Genomic DNA, 19,549 nt, shown 5'->3' with positions numbered 1-19,549 from the left:
CACCATGTCGTAGGAAGGTAATCACTGGCAGGCTCTCTATCTAATAACCTCTAATGATCGGATGGCACGTAGACCTATAAATGTTTCAAAGGGAAGTCACCGGGTTTTGATCTTTACTGTGCGCATGTAATGTTTTCCCTCAGGGGAAACATATGGATGCCATAGCATCATGTTGCACAACATGTCACGCCTTAATGGTATGGATGGACCCTAATACACTGCAACAGGCCAACCTTGAGCCTCACCCCACTCCTGCAGTATCAGAGAGGTAGCAGGCAACCTTCTTTGAAAGTATATTAGGTCAGTGTGATGTTGAGATGAACATGAATCAAAACTCTCATTGGTTTCCTAATAAAGAAATATTGAAGCATTCCCAGGACTGTTCAATGCACACTGTGTATTTGCAATTGCATTATTTGTGAGTGGAACCTCATTAAAACATGCTTATGACAAGAACACCCGTGTACCTATAGACTACAGATTAGTCAGATGCCTTACAAGATAGTATTGGACATGCTGTGCCATTATTAACAATCTTACGAGGAAGACTTAGTTTGGGTTTTATATTCAGGAGATCAAAAAAGAACAATTACATCTTCATAATTGTATCTCTAATTGTAATTGCATCTTTGGCCAGTAAAAACCACAAAAACTGAGCATGCATGGTATAACAGTACTGTCACCTGTGCTGATGTCCCCCAGCACTAAACCTATGTCACAAGGTGGGCTCATGTGTCATGATCCCTGAGCTGCTTGCTTTTCCACTGTCTGTTTCCCCAGCAGAAGAGAGATCATCACTCTTGTTTTTCATCTCCTACTTCCAAAATAAACCATGTAATAAATCAAGCTCAGACTGAGTGTGTTTACGTTGGTAGAGGGTTGAGCACATTTCTCAGTGTTTTTGTCCCTCTGCATTGCTTTAAGCAGTGTGCTGTTTTTCTGTATCCTGTTTTCAGCATTCAAGCACAGGTGCTTCTGTAGAGATGGTTGAAGGCTTCTACATTACTAGCTTATGAAATATTCTGTACTGAAAGAAAGTAATCAGAGATTTTGGAAAATGAAAATTGATTCATAATAGCAGGCAGTCTTTTCAAATTAGATCCAACTGCCTGGAATTTTTGGTAGGGTGCTGGACTATTGACCAGAAGGTTGATTGGTTCAAATCCCAGTGCAACCTCCATGTTTAACTGCACAAGCTGCAGGAATGTCTTTTTTGACACAGGAAATCTGGGCCAGTGGAAAATAGGCATAAGATATGCTGGATCGGGGAAGCCGTTTCGCGAATAACTGTGTTTCCATTCCTTTAGAAATGGTAGGGGGGCTTGAGGAGTGAGGAGTCTTGCAGAGTTCACACCAGTTGAACTCCGCTGGTCTGTCCCCACATTCCTTGGCTGTGGTGGACTGGTGGGTGGGGCTATGGAAGAGCTAGTGGGGGCGTGGTGCAGGGTTTTGCCCCCTTTGAGTTCCCAGAAGAGGCCCCCTGTGTCTTCTGAGGTTCAATAACAGCTGTCATCCGCTGTCATCTATCAGTCTCTAGTAATGACCAATCTCCTGTGTCTAATGTTTCAAACTAATACTTTCCTTCGCTTTATTACATCTTTACATTTTAACTGGATGCAGTTGAGACAAAATAAGCATCAAAGAAGACCATCTTTCCATTCATAATTGGAAGCACCAGGAGCTAAATGAAAAGTTGATTGCAGACAGAATGGTGACAGATCAAAGTGGTTGGGACTGGTTTGGAGTCACACAGCTGACATGTTGAATTACAGGCCGAGTCAAAGGAAACAAACTTATGCGACAATAACTTTGAAAATTTTATTCTCTAAAAGTACTTCCTATTGACTATGCATTCATTATCTCTTATGACCTCTTGTGACTTATTACCAATGACTAGTAACCCTAAATGAAAATGAAGATGAATGCCAAACATCTTTTATGTTTGTAGCGCCAGTTATGTCTCGTCTCCTGTGTGGATATGTTTTATGTGTCGTGTGTACGGGAAAGAGGGGTCACTTTGAGCAGCTGATTGCCTGGATCAGCCCTGTACCCCTTCTCCAGGAGATCCTGGCTCTGACCCATGGCTCTAGTGGTACAGCACCCTCCTGTCCTCTCCTGGGGCTGAATCATGCATCTACCCAATACCTTTAGGACCATGCTAGTGTAGGGCTGTGTATTTTGCCCACCCAATACACTGGTTCCATCGCAGGGCGTAATGCAGAGCTTCTCATTACATATCTTCTCTCTCTCACTCTCTCTCCCTCTGTCACACACTCACTCTTTCACTCTTTCCTTTTCCACTCTCACACTGTTTTATCCTCTGGTCTTTCTCTTGTCTTTCTGTCTTCTTTCTCACTCAGTCACTTTCTTCCATCCTCTCTCTTTTCTCTGCTGCCCTTTCTGAAAATATCTTTCCCTCACTTTCTGTTGCCACGTGCATCGTTAATAACCCAACTCAGGTCTCAGGTGTAGGAAATCAGCACGTTTACAATCTAATACTTTTATTTTGTGTGATTTTGGAAAAGCTTCTGGTGTAGGAGACACAGAGGTATGGTTTTATAGGACCTGATGGAGGACCAACATTCCTTGAGTTTTATGAGGATTTTGAGGAATTTGCGCTGCTGGCAAAGCTGTACCGCGCTGGATACCCCGGAGATAGCCGAATGACCCATGATGGAGTGAGACGTGTGAGAGCTGGTGGAATGTTGCGCTGGTTCCATGTTCCACAGACATCTGCAGATGTGAGGCTGGTACAAACCAGGTCCAACAGACAAGGCCTGAGGGGAGGAACAGGACTCTGTTTTGGGCCCACATCCAGGGTGGGAAAAGAGGGCCATCTCGCTGGGATCTTTACGAGCTGGATCTTCAGGCCAGCTGCAGAGAGATCTCTTTAGCAGAGCCACTCTTGGGCAGGGACACATGAGACAGTATGCACCTTTCTCATCCTCTTCTTCATCGTCAGGAATAAGTAATGGCCTCGTCCCCTGTCATAACGCTTGCTTTCATAACTGTGCTGAGCAGTTTATGTTTAAAAGCTGCTTTGACCTCAGCTGACTTTACGTTATCTATCTTTGCCATCACGTTCCGGTGTTGGCTGCAACCCATTCATACAGTTAAAGCTCTGCAGGGAAAATTCATTCAAGATGTTGCACGAGTGTGCATCAGTGTGCCCATATCCCTCTTGTGTTGAGTACAATGCCCTGTCCTCAGTCTGTCTGAATTAAGGATGCTTTGTTTTCTCTGTAAGGTTCTGACACATGACTCCATCTATAAAGAGCGTGACAAGCCTATGACATGGAAGTCTGTGCCTCACAGTGACAGTGGGTCAGAAGGTAGAGCAGTTGACTGGGGATTGGACGGTCCCGGGTTCAAATCAAATGTCTGTTCAAATAACAGACATATGTTCAGAAATGAACTCTGGGGCTAGTCCCACAAGTGGGGAAATTGCAACCAAGATGCAAATAGCTAATTACTGACTGATTGACTTATTTCTCATGTCCAATTAAGAAGGAACAACATAAACTCCAACTATGGAGTTAGTGTTTAATATTTAATCCTGTAACAAATTCTGGGCATTATCATTTTCTTAATATCATGTTCCCTTCCCATAGCAGAGCTGCCTAAAGAAGCCCTGAAGCCGAATATAGACTTGAATTACACAAAAAGGATTTATTGCTAAAACATACCAGAAGCACCTGTTTGTATTAAATAAGAGTTGTCTGTTGTCTGTCTCCTTCAAAGGAGGAAACTACTTCATGGACAGAGGGCATGGAATTTTTGGATAGCAGTCTTTGAATGATGTCATTAAAGAATTGCACTGTATCTTCAGTGAGTTGTTCTTTCACCCAGACATATTCTAACACCTGCTGTCGTGTTTTCATGGGTGAGCTCTCTCAGTGGGTCAAAGTCTGCCTCCTGATAGGCCAGAAAGTGAGCTGTCATTTCAACATTCTGCCTTGCCTCCTGCAAGGAGACTCCCACTGTTTTTCTTGTTCATTTATGCGACAGTGTTTATTTTTAAAATCTTAAAAATTCTAACCAACGCTCATGTTTAAACCCACATTAATCACCAAATTATTGGTCCCTTGTGCTGCCATTATTCAATCAAATAGCTACATTGCCCCCTCACCATGCAGTGCTGGCACTAACTTCCTGTATGATATACATTGACCAATAGCAATATCTGCTGAAACCTGCTGTTCCCCTTCATTGCTAGAGATGGCTGTGATGGTGGCTGCTGAGAGGCCGCATGCTGCCATTGGTTCCGCGGAGTTGGCTCGTAAGGAGCTCACTGCGTCTTTTAATGGCTTAGGCCCAGCTGGCGAGGTGTCACGCGATGTGCTGCAGGTGTTCACGTCGTCCTGGGATCAGGAAGACATTAACACCACAGTGGTAGGAGAGGCACTGAGACTTGGGGGGGGCATCAGTTACAGATTGGTATTATACACCCTTTTCATTTCTGAAACAACTGCTGATTTCTGTCTCCACATCAGGGCATCTTTAAATAATTATCGGAGAGCGGTGCGTCTGCCGTCACGCTGATGAAATAAGTGATGGTTCCCAGAATCCCCCATAGCCTGAGCACTTATTTGATTTTATAGTTAATTACTAGGTGCAGGATTGATTTTAAGCAGAGGATTTGCTTTCATCCTTCCCATTAAGTTACCTGGCATACCCACTGCAGAAAGAGTCTTTACTACTCATGTTATGAAGAGGAGAAGTGCGATGTCACTTTCCTGTTGTGAGATGTGAACGTTCTCATGTAATTGGCTCTCCACAGGGCACAGTACAGACAGCACCAGAGAACAAGTCTTTGACCTAGCATGTGGATCAGTGTAATTAGGTTTGCCTGTTTGTATCTGTCAATCACACACTCACATACTGTAAGACACCTCCTTGGAAAAGGGTCCAGCTAAAAGGGTCTGGCCATTTCCCTCCACCATCTGAATGGAATTATTACCTACATCGGGGAACTCTCTACCCCATATACCAATCCTGGCCCTTCTGCCCTTCAGTGTCACACCCTTTTCTTTAGGATCCAGCTGTGATCAAAGCAAAAGTGATTCTGGAGCCTGAGACCACCAACATCATGTAGACTGACTGCGCTGGATGCACGCACTCAGACAGCTGTAGCTCTCCCACAGTGCTTGGTACAATGCTTAAACACATTGGCCTGTGATACCTATGAGAAAGTGGTGGATGGGCTCCTTCCCATCATATGAGAGGAATTATTTATGGAGATTTACAATTGCTTGAATGAATGATGAGAAAAGCAGCAACATATATCCCACCATCTGTTACTCAATGTCAGGATCTGGCAAGGAAGAGAGAAGACCCATATCCATAGACCTCTGTCCATTTAGAATTGCTTGAAACAAAGTTTTTTTCTTTGCTGCAAAGTTTATAAACAAAACCATACATACAAGGCTTACTTATGACAGCTAAAATGCATAGCTGAGGAATTGCGTAAGCCCCATAGTCCAGATATGAATTCATAATTCTGACACAGTTCAGTATGTTCCTATAAAAATAAATGAGGCCATGGGACACTCACACACAGTGAACAGAGCACAATTTTTATAGTGGCCTGTAAATGCCAAGTATCAGGGTTCAGTGTATTTTCGCTCATTTGCCCGATCAAAGAGCCGCACTGCCATGTTCAGTCTATTTTTTCTGCCAGGACCCTAGTGTAGTTGCTGTGAATTATGTGTTGTGTTTACCTCAGCTTGCAGTATAACTGATGGTATTTATGTACGTATTTGAGTGCAACAGCTGAGAGCTGTTGGATTATCTGTGATGTTCTCTATTGTGATGTCACCGATATCTGGGAGTTATGTGGAATTCTGGGTTGCAGGAACTTCAGTGTAAGGATTGGAGCTGGCCAGCCCCAGGACTGAGAAGTGGGACAAAGAGGGAAAGAGAGTGCCAGGTTGCAGCCTAGTCCATGGAGGGCAGAGAGCTGAATTGCCAGCAGGACGCTAAGACGAGCACCGTGGAGGAAAGAAACAGGGGCCAGGATGGAATGGCAGATGTGCTGGACCAGCTCGCATGTTCTTTCATCAACAACCATTTGCGTTGTAAAAATTGATCATACACATGCATAATACTTAACAAGTCGGAAATGCCTCCGATTGATGTTATTTTGTGACTCTGGTGTGAGGGATTTAAATGGTGCAGGAGCCACGAAAGGCAGCCAAATTGTTTCTGGGCAGCAGGGTCTATCCATAACACATCAGGGCTTATGATGAGAGCCCAATCTGTGCAAATTGCTGAGGAACAGTTAAGTCCCATTTTAGGAGCGAGAGAACCAGAAAAATTCCCCTGAAAAATTGGGGGGTTAAGTTCCCAGGGAGAGGATTAGGAGTCTCTTCACATCCAGATTTGCATTCCGACCATTTCAGCATGGATAAACAACTCCGGCATGTTGAGTTTCCACCAGCAATGGAGCCGTTTGACTGGCCTCGTCTTTATTGCACGGCTGGTGCTGCATGCTCTCCTCCTTATACAAACAGTTGTAAAAGAAGCCATCTTGTTCTAGGTACTGGGAGAAGAAATAAAAGGGAACAGATCGTGCAAGATCTGTGCCTTTACAAGACTGTCATGTAACCGATTGCTTTTTATTGAATGCGTCAAAGACAGCAGCAAGGAGCATGGCTGGCAGGAATGGCTGTTGTTTTACAAGGCCCTGTGACACATTTTTTAAAATTTAGTCTTGTATGCCGTAACAAAAACAATAACAAAACAAATGATAAAACTGGGGCTCGTTAATGGGGATGATGCTTTGGAACATGTTCCCCTCCGCAAAGTTTGCAGCTGGCCAAAGAGGGGGCCAGGGGGAACCCCACACATTCTTCATTGTTACGTATTCATATTTATGGAAATTTTTCATAATAAGATACTTGAATTTGGGTCATGGTTTTCCATTCTGGCCGAATGGGTTGCATGATTTATTTTCTGGAGGGAAGAACTGAACATTTTGACAGAACAACAGCAGAGCTGGTACTGCCACTGATGTTCAGCCAAATGTTTGTGTCATTTCATTTTCTGCTTTACATACTGCTGTTCAGGGCAATTCAACCAGAGCAGGAAGATTGATGAGTATGTGCACAAAAAGCACATTCCTTTTGCATTAATTCAGACAAAAACGGCTTAGATTTCCTGTTCATTTTCACCTCAAACGAAAAGCAGCATTTCAGTGGCTCACGTGTGTGCACTGGGTTATGCTGTTGAAGACGTGCTCTCTGTTGTGCGAGACGAGACATAGACCAGGACCAGAACAAACTACTTTCTGGCTTAAAGCTGAATTTGCATTTTTGTGGAAAAGTAGCAGCTGCATCTGCACCTCGGTGTGGGGATTGCCATTGATCTTAAGGCTGGTTTCAGCACCCTTTTATTAGGGGATGGAGGGGGCGCACAGCTGGCATATTTCTGAAATCAATCAGAGCAGCCTGGTGGGGCCAGATGAAAGTCTAGACGGGCATGGCCCACCCAGGGGCAAATGGCAAAAACCCACTGGCTGATCCACTTCATTTCTAGCTATTGTGTTGTGTTGGAAAACAGAGGTAAAAAAAATACAAAACAGTGCTCTGTGTGGTTAAGCAGCATCAATGTTGGAATGTTTTTTTAAAGAAAACGTGAACATAGAGTAACTACTCATTCAGCTTTAATATTTCTAAAACAAGATAATACAAGGTTTGGATATGTATTCTTGTTTTATTTTAGTATGATTTCAGTGGGTGCAGCTGGTGTCTAAGGAGTGGTTTGGTAAGGGGGATCACGTGGGGACAAACAGCCCGGAAATGGCTCAAAATCTCAGTAAAGATGGGAATCAAAGACAACATATGGGCAGCACTCAGGTCTGAGGGGGATTTAAGGCAGAGATTTACTTTTTTTGCCCCTCCATCCTCCAAAACTAGCTGAGGCTCTGAGCAAGGCTGTCTGCTGGAGGTGAATGTCAGGTATTAGCTGGACCCCCGTAGTGTGTTAAGGAGGCTAAATCTCATTACCTGTGTAGGAATGTGCATTTCATTATAAACGGTCCTTAGTGTCTAGACCACTCTGTCAGGGTTTTTTAGAGGTCAAGGGAACATAGAGAATTTATTCTCTGGGCAGTTTTGTATTTCAGATGGGTATTCAAAATGTTTACCTTAGCATTAATAAAGACTGCAAAATGATGGGTTTGTTCAGCTTTTTTAAAGATGAGCTTAAAAGCTTTCAAATACAGACAGTGTTGAATGGCACTTAGGCCAGAGTCAACTGCATTGAGAGGAAAACCCTCGACAACAGAATAATTTACAGAAAAAAAAAGCAATGGCCCTTCTGCCTTTCTGCTGATTTTGAGTTGGTACATGCTGTTTCTTCTGATGTGTCTGCCCAGTGTATAAGCTTGTAGTTGCTTAAATGCACATGAATGATTCTCTCTTGTAGGCTAGGATTTAGGCGTTGTGTGGGGCTTCTCCTTAACCAGCACTGACTGGAACAGAAGTTTGTCCTGGGTGTCTATGACTGTCTACGAGGGGGAAAGCTTTGTGTCATATTGAAATGGCTCAACTAATCTGATCAAGGAACTGGGCTGTGTGATTAGACTGGTTTATAGCTCCCAGATAAGGTTGGACCCCCTGCCCGTCCCTCTGTTATCCTTTCTACCTGCACCAACAAAGGAGGCCTGTGGGTTGGGAGTAGTGTTCCCAGACCCAACATCCCAGTGAGGGGTGGTCATGAAAGGGGAGTGGCAGGATTAAGGGGCCTGAGAGGGGAATTGTGGATCTAGATGATCCTGGATATAGACCTACAAAGGAGGTACCTGTAACACTTTAGAACACTTATCGGAGATAATATTGTGGGTCACTTCCCTGTAGTATTCTTACCAAGTTGTTTTTTCATTCTTACAGAATAATAGAAATTTATCTTTCTTGGGGTTTGTGGATTCATTCAAGTGTTCCTGCAATTGTTCTACAGATGTTTATGTTGTTCATCATATGCCTAGCAAGAATGATGCCTGAATACTGAATCCTGTACAGTTCACAAATGTACACATTAAATTTGGTGCAATAAACAAGATTAAATTTTTGAGTAATGGACACCATGTCCTTGTTTACTGTTTATCCTTTTTATTTTAACTGAAATATTTCCCTGATTATTTCCAATCATAAATGTGTCCTGCAGTGTGCCTGCAGTCAAACGACCCAGGCCTGTAAAACTGCACTTCTGTTATCGTAAAAGTTTTCTCGCCAGCGCGATGTTGTGCAGATGTAAGACTCTACACTGTCTGTTCTCTGTGTTTTCCAGAAAATAATGAGTCTAAAGATTCAAACATTTGGAGTGCAAACACTGACTGATTTCGTCAGTGAAATTGTGTCATTCCGATGGCAACCTTTTACATTGTATACAACCGTAAATCATCGCCACTGTGTACAACATAATTAGAGAGGAGCTGCAAGTTGATGAGATTGTCACTCATGGCAGCAAATCCAAGCAGTGGAGAGCAGTCTTGTTTCGGCCTGGACACTTTGTTTCTGTGTTGGAAAGCTCTGCAGCACTCCTACTACACAGACAGAGGAATCACAGCTCCTGCTCTTGCTAGCCTGCCCGAGCGTGCCTGTCACCATCCGAGAGGTATATTCCACCACACCTTTCAGGGCCGGATGCTCGTTTTTGCTTTAGCTTGTGCGAACACTGAGCACATATCAGTGTCGGGCACATGAGATACCTCTTGACGTCAAGATTCGGATGTGTACCTTGGGCTCCTTTATGAGAAGCATGTGCACACTGGCTATCACAGTGCTGTGTGAGGGTTTGACGCGTAGCGTCTGCCAAATGACAAAATGTAATGGAAACGTCTTCTGTAGGAAGCCCTGTATTAACTTTGCTTTCACTATAAATAGCTCACCTGGCTATTAATTGGATTAGCTGAAAGAGGTGCGGCTGGTCATTGTGTCACAGAACAATAGCACGGAGGCCCAATCTCATTATTCATTTGGAGACTTGGCCCACATTGAGATGTTCCACCATCCTCTTATCACGCCATTCAGTAAGTGCCCAGTATTCTTGATTAGCGGTAATGTAACGGATGCCACACGGTGTCTAAATATGGCTCACTGGCAAGATCCGTTCATTGTTGCGTGGACTCTTAATGTACTTTACCATTCTTTCTTCCGGCCCATTTAAAAGTACATTGGCAGTTTCCTGAATGCCATTTGCTGTTATTTCTCTCACCTGCATTGGCCTAGCTTTGCCTTGCATGATTTCTGGTCAAATATTTGTTCAGTGTTATGATAGAACAAATCATGTTGAACATGAATATAGCTGCGATCATTTTTTTCTTGGCAGTTACCCAGGGAAGCTTGCATTTCCGGAACATTTGACTAACATCCAATCGATGTATTAGTACAAAAATGATTCACCCAACCATCACTACACAATCTTGGCAAAGTGGTTTCTAGGGGTACTGTTGATAGTTATTGTGCGAAGGTTATGGATTTGGAAGTAAAGGATGCCAGGTGTGCTGGATTCCCAGGCCTGAGAATGAGCCAGCCTCATCGATGGTTATATAAGAGTGTGAGGGAGAGAGAGAGAGAGAGAGAGAGAGAGAGGGAGAAAGAGAGGTCATTGTCTAAAGGGAGAGAGAGACAAGCCATTAAGAATAAATGCCATTGGTTTACAGTGAGACAGAGATACAAGTCCGGGGCAGGTTGGAGAATCATTGGTAGTGATTAAAGGTGTGAGAGAGGCAACTTCAAGAATCCCTGGCATTTGTTTAAGGTGAGAGCAAGAGAGACTGGTTAGAAAGCCACTGGTGATGCTTCAACATGCAAGAGACAGACAGGCTAGACAATCACTAGTGATGGCTTAATGTGTGAAAGAGTGAGACAGAGAGACAGTTGAGACAGGAACATGAGAGTGAGTTTTTTCCTCAGAGGTTTTTAACAGTGAGAGAAATGACTATCACAGGTTCAAGGGAAAAATGTGTGTGAGGATGGGCGGAATGCTGTGAAAATAAAACTGTATCACTGAAGAAAGTGAAAGGTAAAAATATAATAGCTACAGACATCTTAGTGTACCCTTGGACTGATAGATATCTGTCACAGGTGAATGGACTGTAGCCAAATTCATCTGACTGCAACAGAGACCACCTCGATAATACTCAGAGTCTTATGCCAGACAGAGATCCCTGCCCCAGCCCCAATCCCTTTGGCACACAAGAGAACCAGGGTGAACCCTAAACACCCTCATGTGTTTAGAGGGAGCTGTGGCCGAATGGTTTAAGTCATTGAATTAAGGTATCAGTCTCTTTACACTTCTGTTCTTTTATGCTTTAAATTTCTCTGGATAAGAGTGCCTGCTAGATGACTGCAACGTAATGCAATGTAATGTCCCCTGGAGGAACAGCCTGATGGAGAGGTCTTTGATATATTTGTTATATATAAACACTCCATTCAGTCTTAAAGGCCTTTCCTGGAGGGAGAAATTTTTGTGAGAGTTACTATCCAGAACAAGACTGTATAGGCTTACAGCTCACTAAAAGCCATAAACTGTAAGCCCACACAGTCTTGGTCTGGATAGTAACTCTCACAAAAATCCTCCCTCTAAGAATGGCTTTTAAGACTGAATTCCACTGTCTCATTCATCACTCATTGTTGTTCCTGTGCTGCACTATATGCACATCTTTTATTTTGATGGTGATCTTACATGTGGCATCTCATATATCACTCTCATAACTTGATCATTGCATAATATGCAATAGGGTATACCTGAATCTTTGAATATTTATAACATGGTCTAATTTACTTTCTGTACTTGCACAATACGGTGCTCAGAATTTTACACTCTATATAGTAAAATGTTTTGATCATGTGCAATGGAGAACTTTTTCCATGAGGGGTTTTTGCAGTATTTTCTTGATAATTCCTTATTTTACTGGTAACATATGCCTGGATTCATAAATTGTGGCATTGTATTTTTTGTCATATATTTGTCATATGTCATATTGTCATATGTTGTGTTATCTTGAAGAAAACAAATTCAATTTGTCATTATTGTTATTTATTATTGTTATTGATGGTTTCATACAAACCATTGACTATAACCATTGACTATGTTGTTTGGAGTAAAAATTCAGTGGTCAGATGGCTGTATGCAGACACACCTTCCGCAGAATATAAATCAAATTTTAACAAAATAAAATGAAATTTAAAGTGCAGACCAGCTGGAATTTTGGAAGGGATGTATACATGCAAACATCATCATATGGATTTCTAAACAGGATTAAAACAATGAAGAATATGCGTGCATTGTGTGAATCATGATTGTTAAATTCTACTACTTTGTCTTGTCATTGATAAATGCATGCTTGCTGTTAAAACTGTTGTGAACATCCACATACTCACATACTTTCTTATGTTAACTTAAGTATGTACTGTGTAGTATTGTAACCTTTTACAGATCTACTCTAAAGGGCTTAGCAAATAGGATTAGAGAGCAAGAAAAAAAATCTTTCGAAATCCCATCTGCCTACCTTAACCAGAAGCTGTCTTCAGGACCACATCAGCAACCCCCTCTTTAACAACGGGATATCCCCTGGAAAATACAATAAACAGCATTGTTATTGTTGTGTTGGCTGAATTCAGGGATATGCAAACTCCTGTAGGGGACAACATACCTTCAACAAGAGAGCTAACAATATACTTTCCAAGCTTGCTGCAATAGACGAAGGACTTAAAATGCTGGACATCTTATGGACAGGTTGTCTGTGCATTCCTGCATTGGTTTTTGCAACAGGACTTTCTGACATGACAGCAGGTATGTATCTATAGCACTGCATATGTTTTTGTAACTGCCTCTACATTGATATGTGTATAGGTCTGATCTCTTTCGTTGTTGTTGTTGTTGTTTCAGATGCAGCCCATGAGGTACTGTCAGATGGTTCAATTTCACAAACTGGGCTCACCAGAACCGCAGAGACGGCCGAAATATTTTTTAGTCAGGCAGATTCTCAAAAAGCACTTCAAACTCTGCCTTACGGGTCATGGGATGAAGACAGAGGCGTGATGTCGCGGAGGAAGCGCAACGTGTTGTTTCCCAGTGGAGTCAAACTTTGTGCGCAAGAAACGGCAGAGCAAGCGATTGCAAATCACCTGGATTACTTCCACCTCAGAGGTGAGCTGTCCCTCTAACGCATGATAGAATGTGACTAGTTATTCAGTTGTTGAACTGGATGGTTGCGAAGCAAGACCATAAATCTCACGGGTCATGAAGTATATATATATATATATACACATTGGAACACATTGGAATCACACACATTTCCGTTAGCTGAGTGCTGAACCGGGTTTAGTTTATGAATTCAGTGATATTTGAATTACTTTTAAATTTCAGAATACATGTGAATAAATATAGTTGGCTGTATTCTGGTTCAATATGCTTTTTATCTGTGGCGATTTGCCTTTGAGTGGGATGCATCTGCCATCTGTGAGATGCAGATGCATCACACCTTAATATTTGAAAGCCAAACCACTGGGATGGGATTGTCACCTGAAACCAGGTCATGTACATATAATATACATATTATATTCAATGTATTCCCCAATAATGCAGTGCGTTAACCCAGATATGTGCTGCTGTAAAAGGCTGAGCAGATGGGTGTGATAGCACAGGTGCAGCTAAGATCCTGATCCTGTAAGCAGAGCGCCACCACAGAGTTGAAGACCAGGCGTTTGCTGGCACATGTGATTCCATTAGAGCACATTTAGAGCCAGAGAGCAGCCTGGTGTCTGGAACGTAAAACCGACAGTCAGCTGCAACGGCCCTTCTCCAGATACCAGACAGAAGCTGTAGGGTGGGCTCTCTCACAAGCCTTGTTTTACACCTCTTATTGATCATCATTGGTGCAGATGTTTTGTGTTTTGTTCAGGGTTGGTGGGTAGAATTTGCAGACAATCCCTATGCAATTGATCAGATCTTGACAAACTGATCCCCTCAATGACCACAAAAATCCCGCTCGCCACTTCCCTTCGGTGTTGGCTGTATTTCTCCTCCACCCCATCTCCCCCTTTCTTTTCCGTCTTTATGATGTCCAAGGGGGGGGGGGGGGGTTAACAGCCTCAGCCCATGGCCAGGGGCAATCCCTTTGCCAGACTCCGAGCCAAAGAAAATACTGCTATAGCCTCATCAAACACAACCATTATGCTTTGATGCTTTGATTGTATGCCAATTCATATCTGCTGAAGTGATATTATTAATCATAGATTAATGCATAGATAGATTGCATAGATTAATGCATAGATTGTTGTTGTTGCAAAGACTGCTTTCCCAAAATGGTCCTGGCTTAAAGCGCACATCTCTACCTTCCTACACATTCAGGCATCTTTCTGGCTTGTCAGTTACTAATATGCACCAGTAAGAGATACCTACAGCAGAACAGGACAATATCAACAGCACTTTTCATGTGCAAAGACATTCACGTGGAATTGATATTTGACATTTGATACAATGATAGAGGAGAACAGGTTGTGCTCTGGGGTGATGGTAAGGCCCTACAGGTGGATATAATGTGATGAAATATAAACCAGGATTTGAAATTGCAGCCTTCAGTGCCATGTGGACTATACTCCCCATCGAGAATGTTTAAACCTGTGGCTGTGGTCTGTGCCCCAGAGGGTGCCACACCTCTTGTCTGTGTCTGACTGTGTTCTTGTTGGTCAGAAGACTGTGTGGGAGAGTCCTGGGTCAACAACTTTTGTTTGATTGTGTTCTCTGGGTAACTGTGTGCCAGTGAGGAGACTGTGTTTAAGCGTCCATCCTGTCTTTGACTGTGTGTGGCTGTGCTCCAGCACATGAGCAGGCTGTGGAAGGCCCAGGTTCCACACTGCTGTTTGACTGTGTTCTGTATCTAACTGTGTTCTGTTTGTGACTGTGCTCCAGCTTATGAGCAGACTGGGTAAAGCCCAGGCTGCACACCCCTCTTTGACTTGGGTCTGCGTGTAACTGTGTTCTGTGTCTGACTGTAGTGTGCCAGGAGACCGTGTGGGAGGCCTTCAAGATCTTCTGGGATCGCCTGCCAGAGGGGGATGAGTATCAGCTGTGGATGTCCATGTGCCGGCAGGGCACAGCAACAGTCCTCGATATTGGCACTAATTTCAGCAAGTCAGAGGAGCACCTGACCCTGGTGCAAAATGTAAGGGGCGGGGGGAGGACAGGGTGGAGGCTGGGAGGGGGGCTGGCCAGATATATATATATATATATATATGCATCCCATCAAGGCTTTTTAAAAGTGGAGTCATATATGGCTGTTTGTGCCTTTTCACAAAATGAGATGTGAGATATTTCCAAGGGTATCATCCCATATGTTTATGTGTTTATGTTTGTGTGTGGGTGTGTGCTACCAGTCAGATGTCTGATACAGTCCACTCTTTCCTTTTTTCCAGAGAATGTCAGTGACAGGATTAACTAGGTAAGACTCATGGTCATTTTCCATTGAATCTAGTGTCACAGAAAGATGCTCAAAGAAATTAATGTGTTGAAACCTCTTGCAGAAAGTTCTCTTGCACACTTTGGTGTCAGCAAACATTCATCAGCACTTTAACAGCCAAGAGAAGAAATCAAAGACAAATTAATCACATATATCTTTATCAAAGATGCACTCTTCACTAAATAAAAATTGGACACAAACTGGCTTCCTCAAGAATGAATCAACAAGGATTTCTTAATTAATATGGAGAAATGTACCTTTCAGAGTAAAACTAGGTTTTTACACGCACACACACACACACACACACACACACACTCCAATTGTGAACTCTTTTATTTCCACCAATACGTCCTTTTTCCCTGTCACTAATCTAACACTAACCTAACCCTATGTCTAACCACAGTGAGCCCTCCAATTCATGGCTGCACCTGTGCAGGTAGGCCCTTTACCTGTGTGACAGTTCTGTAGTGCTCTGCTGTGTGGAATCTAAGCTGTCCAGGTTCTTCGCCATAGATACCTACACCAGTTCTGTAGTCACTATTCTGATTGTTTCTGTAGCTCTGCTGCAATGAACAAATGACTAGAATATGCACCTCCAAATGAAGGCTTTAATTGTAGTAAGTGTTCATTTTGCTCTGAGTGGGAGATGTGCACAGTATTGATGTCAGTGTTACTGTGATGGGTTATATCACCAATATGGCAGAGAAAAAGCTATCTCTTAACCTTAGCATCAGATAAAGCAAGCTCAATATACACCTTGCTTGAAAAATAGCAGTACTTTGTCAGTGAGATCCAGAGCTATTCCTCAAATGCTCCTTACTAAAACAGGAAGTCTCTCTTTTGCAGTCCGCAGGCAACACCAGCTGCTTCAGTGCTTGACACTACCACCACCCAAAAAGGTCTGTGCCTCAAATTCCCCCCACATGGCAGCTTACCTCCTTTGTGGTAGCTGTGTTCCAGCATCCCTGTGTGAGAGCTCATCTGTTCGGCAGGTTTACCTGTCTGACATTTTCCTTTTGAATGTTTATCCACATGACCGGGGACCTTCACAGTACAGCAGTGTTTGTGTATACCTGTTTGCCCCTGTTGTTACACTGATCTGAATACCTTTGTTATTGGAAGTGTTGATGGGGAGTATGCAGGGGGAGCTCTCTCCTCCTGTCTTGGAGCCTCTTGGTTTCTTGTGTGCCATGTGGGGCCTGCTGTCTCCCCAGCACGTGTGGGCTCTTAGAATAGCTTCTAATCCATATTAGTGACATCGCTGGTCTTAGAGCTGGCTTGGTGAGGGACCTGAAGCCGTGGACTTTAATCGGAGTGATTGTCTGACCCAATGGGGCCCCTGTGCCGTCTGAGTGACGGGCCCGAACCTATTGGGTCGTAATCTCGAGCTCGGGCCTTCTGATTGGGCCTGGTGCTACTTGCCTCACGTAATGGAGGCCTGCAGTATGTACGACCTTACAATCAATGTTTCTTCGATATCCTAGCAAGCCTGTACAATCCTCTTTCCCCTTTTGAGTAAAAGATCCTCCATAGCTTATCTCTCATAATATTGCTTTTCTCACTCTCTCTGGATCTCTGTCTGCAGCTGAGATGATTAGTGCCCTTTGGCCCGAGATGTTCACGGAGGTCACCCCAGCGATTGGTGTAGAGGTCACCCAAGACATTGCTGTAGGGCCAATGCAGGAAGTCCCTGCTCAGGTCTCGCCAGATGTCGCATTGGAGGTCACTCTGCAAGCTGCAGCAGACACCACAGCTGATGACAAGATGGAGGACGACATGGTGAGCAAAGAGTGGTGTATGTCTTGGGCAGTGTCCTCAGTGTCTGCAGTTGGTGCATTATGGCACTGTGGTTGACAGGCTTGTATCGGTGTTGGCAGTGTTGTGTTGTGGTAAACGTCAGGGCTTGTACCTGAAAGGTTGCTGGTTCTATTTCCCACTAGACAACTGCTGTTGTACCCTTGGGCAAGGTACGTAGCCACAATTGCCTCAATAAAGATTCAGCTGCTCAAATAAATAATCCACATCATAACTGATAATTCTTACTGGAATACTGTCTCAGTCTGCTGTTAGATGACCATGCAATACTTATTGTAATAAACACAAATGAGATGAGAGACTGATGGGGGGAGTTCATGCTATGCTTATCTGTCACTATCCATTTAAATTATAAATGCAATCTGTGATGATCTTAAAATAGACGATGTCCATGCTAAAAGTGAAATACAATGTGTGTTTAGGTGAGGAATGAGATCCAGGTGGACATCCCGAGGCCAGCCGGGCCACTGAGGGAGCAGGTGGTGGAGCTGAGCATCCAGCTGAGGGGTGAGAGCTACAGCGATACCCTGAAGGATCCCTCCAGCTTCGATTACCAGCGCCTGGCCAAGCAGTTCACTGAAAAGGTAGGGCTGTTATTCTAGTGCCTCTCCTCCTCCTCCTCCTCCTCCTCTTTCTTTTCTGCGCCCCTCCTCTGCTTTCATCCTCCCAAAGCACTGGAAATATGGAACATGCTAAGTGCTCACAGCGAAATGTAAAACGTATGCAAACGGAGAGCTTGCCAGGTTTGGCAGAAGTTGTGAGGACAATTCTGTTTTTATCTGTCTTGGTGTGCCTGTTGTTGTGCTGAAGAGGTTGGTACGGCATGTTTCTCGAGGAGGGGCGGCAGGCCAGTGAGCAGGAAGGGAAGGCCACACTGGAAAACCCGAAACGGCATACAGATCAATGAGTCACCACTGCCATGATGAATCTGGGGGAACTATTGTTCTGGAAAATTCTCTGCATTGGGGGAACAAAATGTACCTCCCCCCAACTGCTGGCAGTGGCTATTGCACATCCTGTGCTTTCCCCTAGCCATGTCTGAGCACAGGTTTATGTTAGAATGGTACACATCTGGAGTGCTTGTGGGGGGGGGGACATGAGGGGGGGGGGGGGGGGGCACGAAGGACAAATCAGCCCCATCGCAGCAGGAGCGGCAGGAAGAGTCAGGACACGGGATGCTCACCTTGCCTCTGCGTCCCCACACCAGTGCTCAATGACAACCCTGCAAAAAAACACACACACACACAAACTAGAGCAGGGGGAGCAACCTGAAATTAATTTCGGCACTAATTTCCACGCTCCCCTGAGCACCGTCTTTCACTCTTGCTGTAAACAGTTTTATGAGGTCTCGGCCCGCCGCGGCACAGACTTGCTCCAGAAAATGCAGTGGCGTTCCCCGGACTGGAGGAGAGATGGGAAGTGTCTGCTGTGCAGGCGAAGTCCTTGCACTCCTCATTGACCCCCGCCCCCACCCAAATGGGGGAATTCCTCTTCTTCTTGTGCAGATATCTTGGCCATTATCCTTTGTGTGCATACATCTGGCCAAGAGGAGGCAGTTGTTTTGCTCCCTCTGCTCCACTGAATCACTGGGATGGGTCAAGTGAGAAACAAATGGTGTTTGTACGTCTAACCTTTTTTCCTTTTCGTTTCCCATTCGAACAGGTTGAAGATGCATTTGAAAGACTGCCGGGTTTTAAAAGTGCTACGGTTCTTGAATTCAGGTTGGCCTTGACACCATCTCAATGGTAGACACTAATCATGCACAGTATGGTGGTAGATAAAAAACTGCATCAATTTATTGACATAAATTCAAAAGCACTTTTTTATTCTCATTTTATTTCTTTTTTAAATCCATACAGACATCAGAAGGATGCCAAAGGGTGAGTATCTTCACTGTGTGACTTTTACATCTTGGAGGACAGATCCTTGTCTGTCATCAAATCTTTTACAAAGTTAGAGCTTAAACAATGCTAATGACAGGGATTATCGTAAAGATCCACTCTCGCATCCTGAAGCACAGATCTGAGGTCTTGAAAACCTGGCAACAGAAAAGCAAAGACAGTGTCAAATTACACTTGATCCTGATACTGCAAATCCATCCAGCTGGCTAGAGTTTTGTTCCCAGTTCAGTTGTATCACCCTGCTGTGAAAACCTGTGAAACACAGTTTGCCTCACACATTTAAATTGATGAGGAGCTATTGCAAATTTACTCAGCTGAGAGAGGCAGCTCTTCCATCACCTTCCCCCTCCACACACTTTAATGGCTT

General features: G+C 43.8%; 1 protein-coding gene across 1 annotated transcript in view; it reads left to right on the top strand.

Moving 5' to 3' along the window:
* Positions 1–4,218: 4,218 nt before the first annotated feature.
* impg2a (interphotoreceptor matrix proteoglycan 2a) overlaps positions 4,219–19,549 on the top strand; it is a 28,067-nt gene continuing 12,736 nt past the window's right edge. Inside the window, exons 1-7 of the mRNA XM_036545516.1 lie at positions 4,219–4,392; positions 12,895–12,908; positions 13,040–13,155; positions 15,006–15,172; positions 17,189–17,245; positions 17,704–17,865; positions 18,944–19,002. Coding sequence (XP_036401409.1) covers positions 4,219–4,392; positions 12,895–12,908; positions 13,040–13,155; positions 15,006–15,172; positions 17,189–17,245; positions 17,704–17,865; positions 18,944–19,002 — 749 coding nt within the window. The remainder of the gene's footprint in view (positions 4,393–12,894; positions 12,909–13,039; positions 13,156–15,005; positions 15,173–17,188; positions 17,246–17,703; positions 17,866–18,943; positions 19,003–19,549) is intronic.

Source organism: Megalops cyprinoides, chromosome 14 (genome assembly GCF_013368585.1).
Source record: "Megalops cyprinoides isolate fMegCyp1 chromosome 14, fMegCyp1.pri, whole genome shotgun sequence".
NCBI classification, from domain to species: Eukaryota; Metazoa; Chordata; class Actinopteri; order Elopiformes; family Megalopidae; genus Megalops; species Megalops cyprinoides.
The sequence above is the reverse complement of the archived record's forward strand: the minus strand, read 5'-3'. Positions and strand labels throughout refer to the sequence as shown.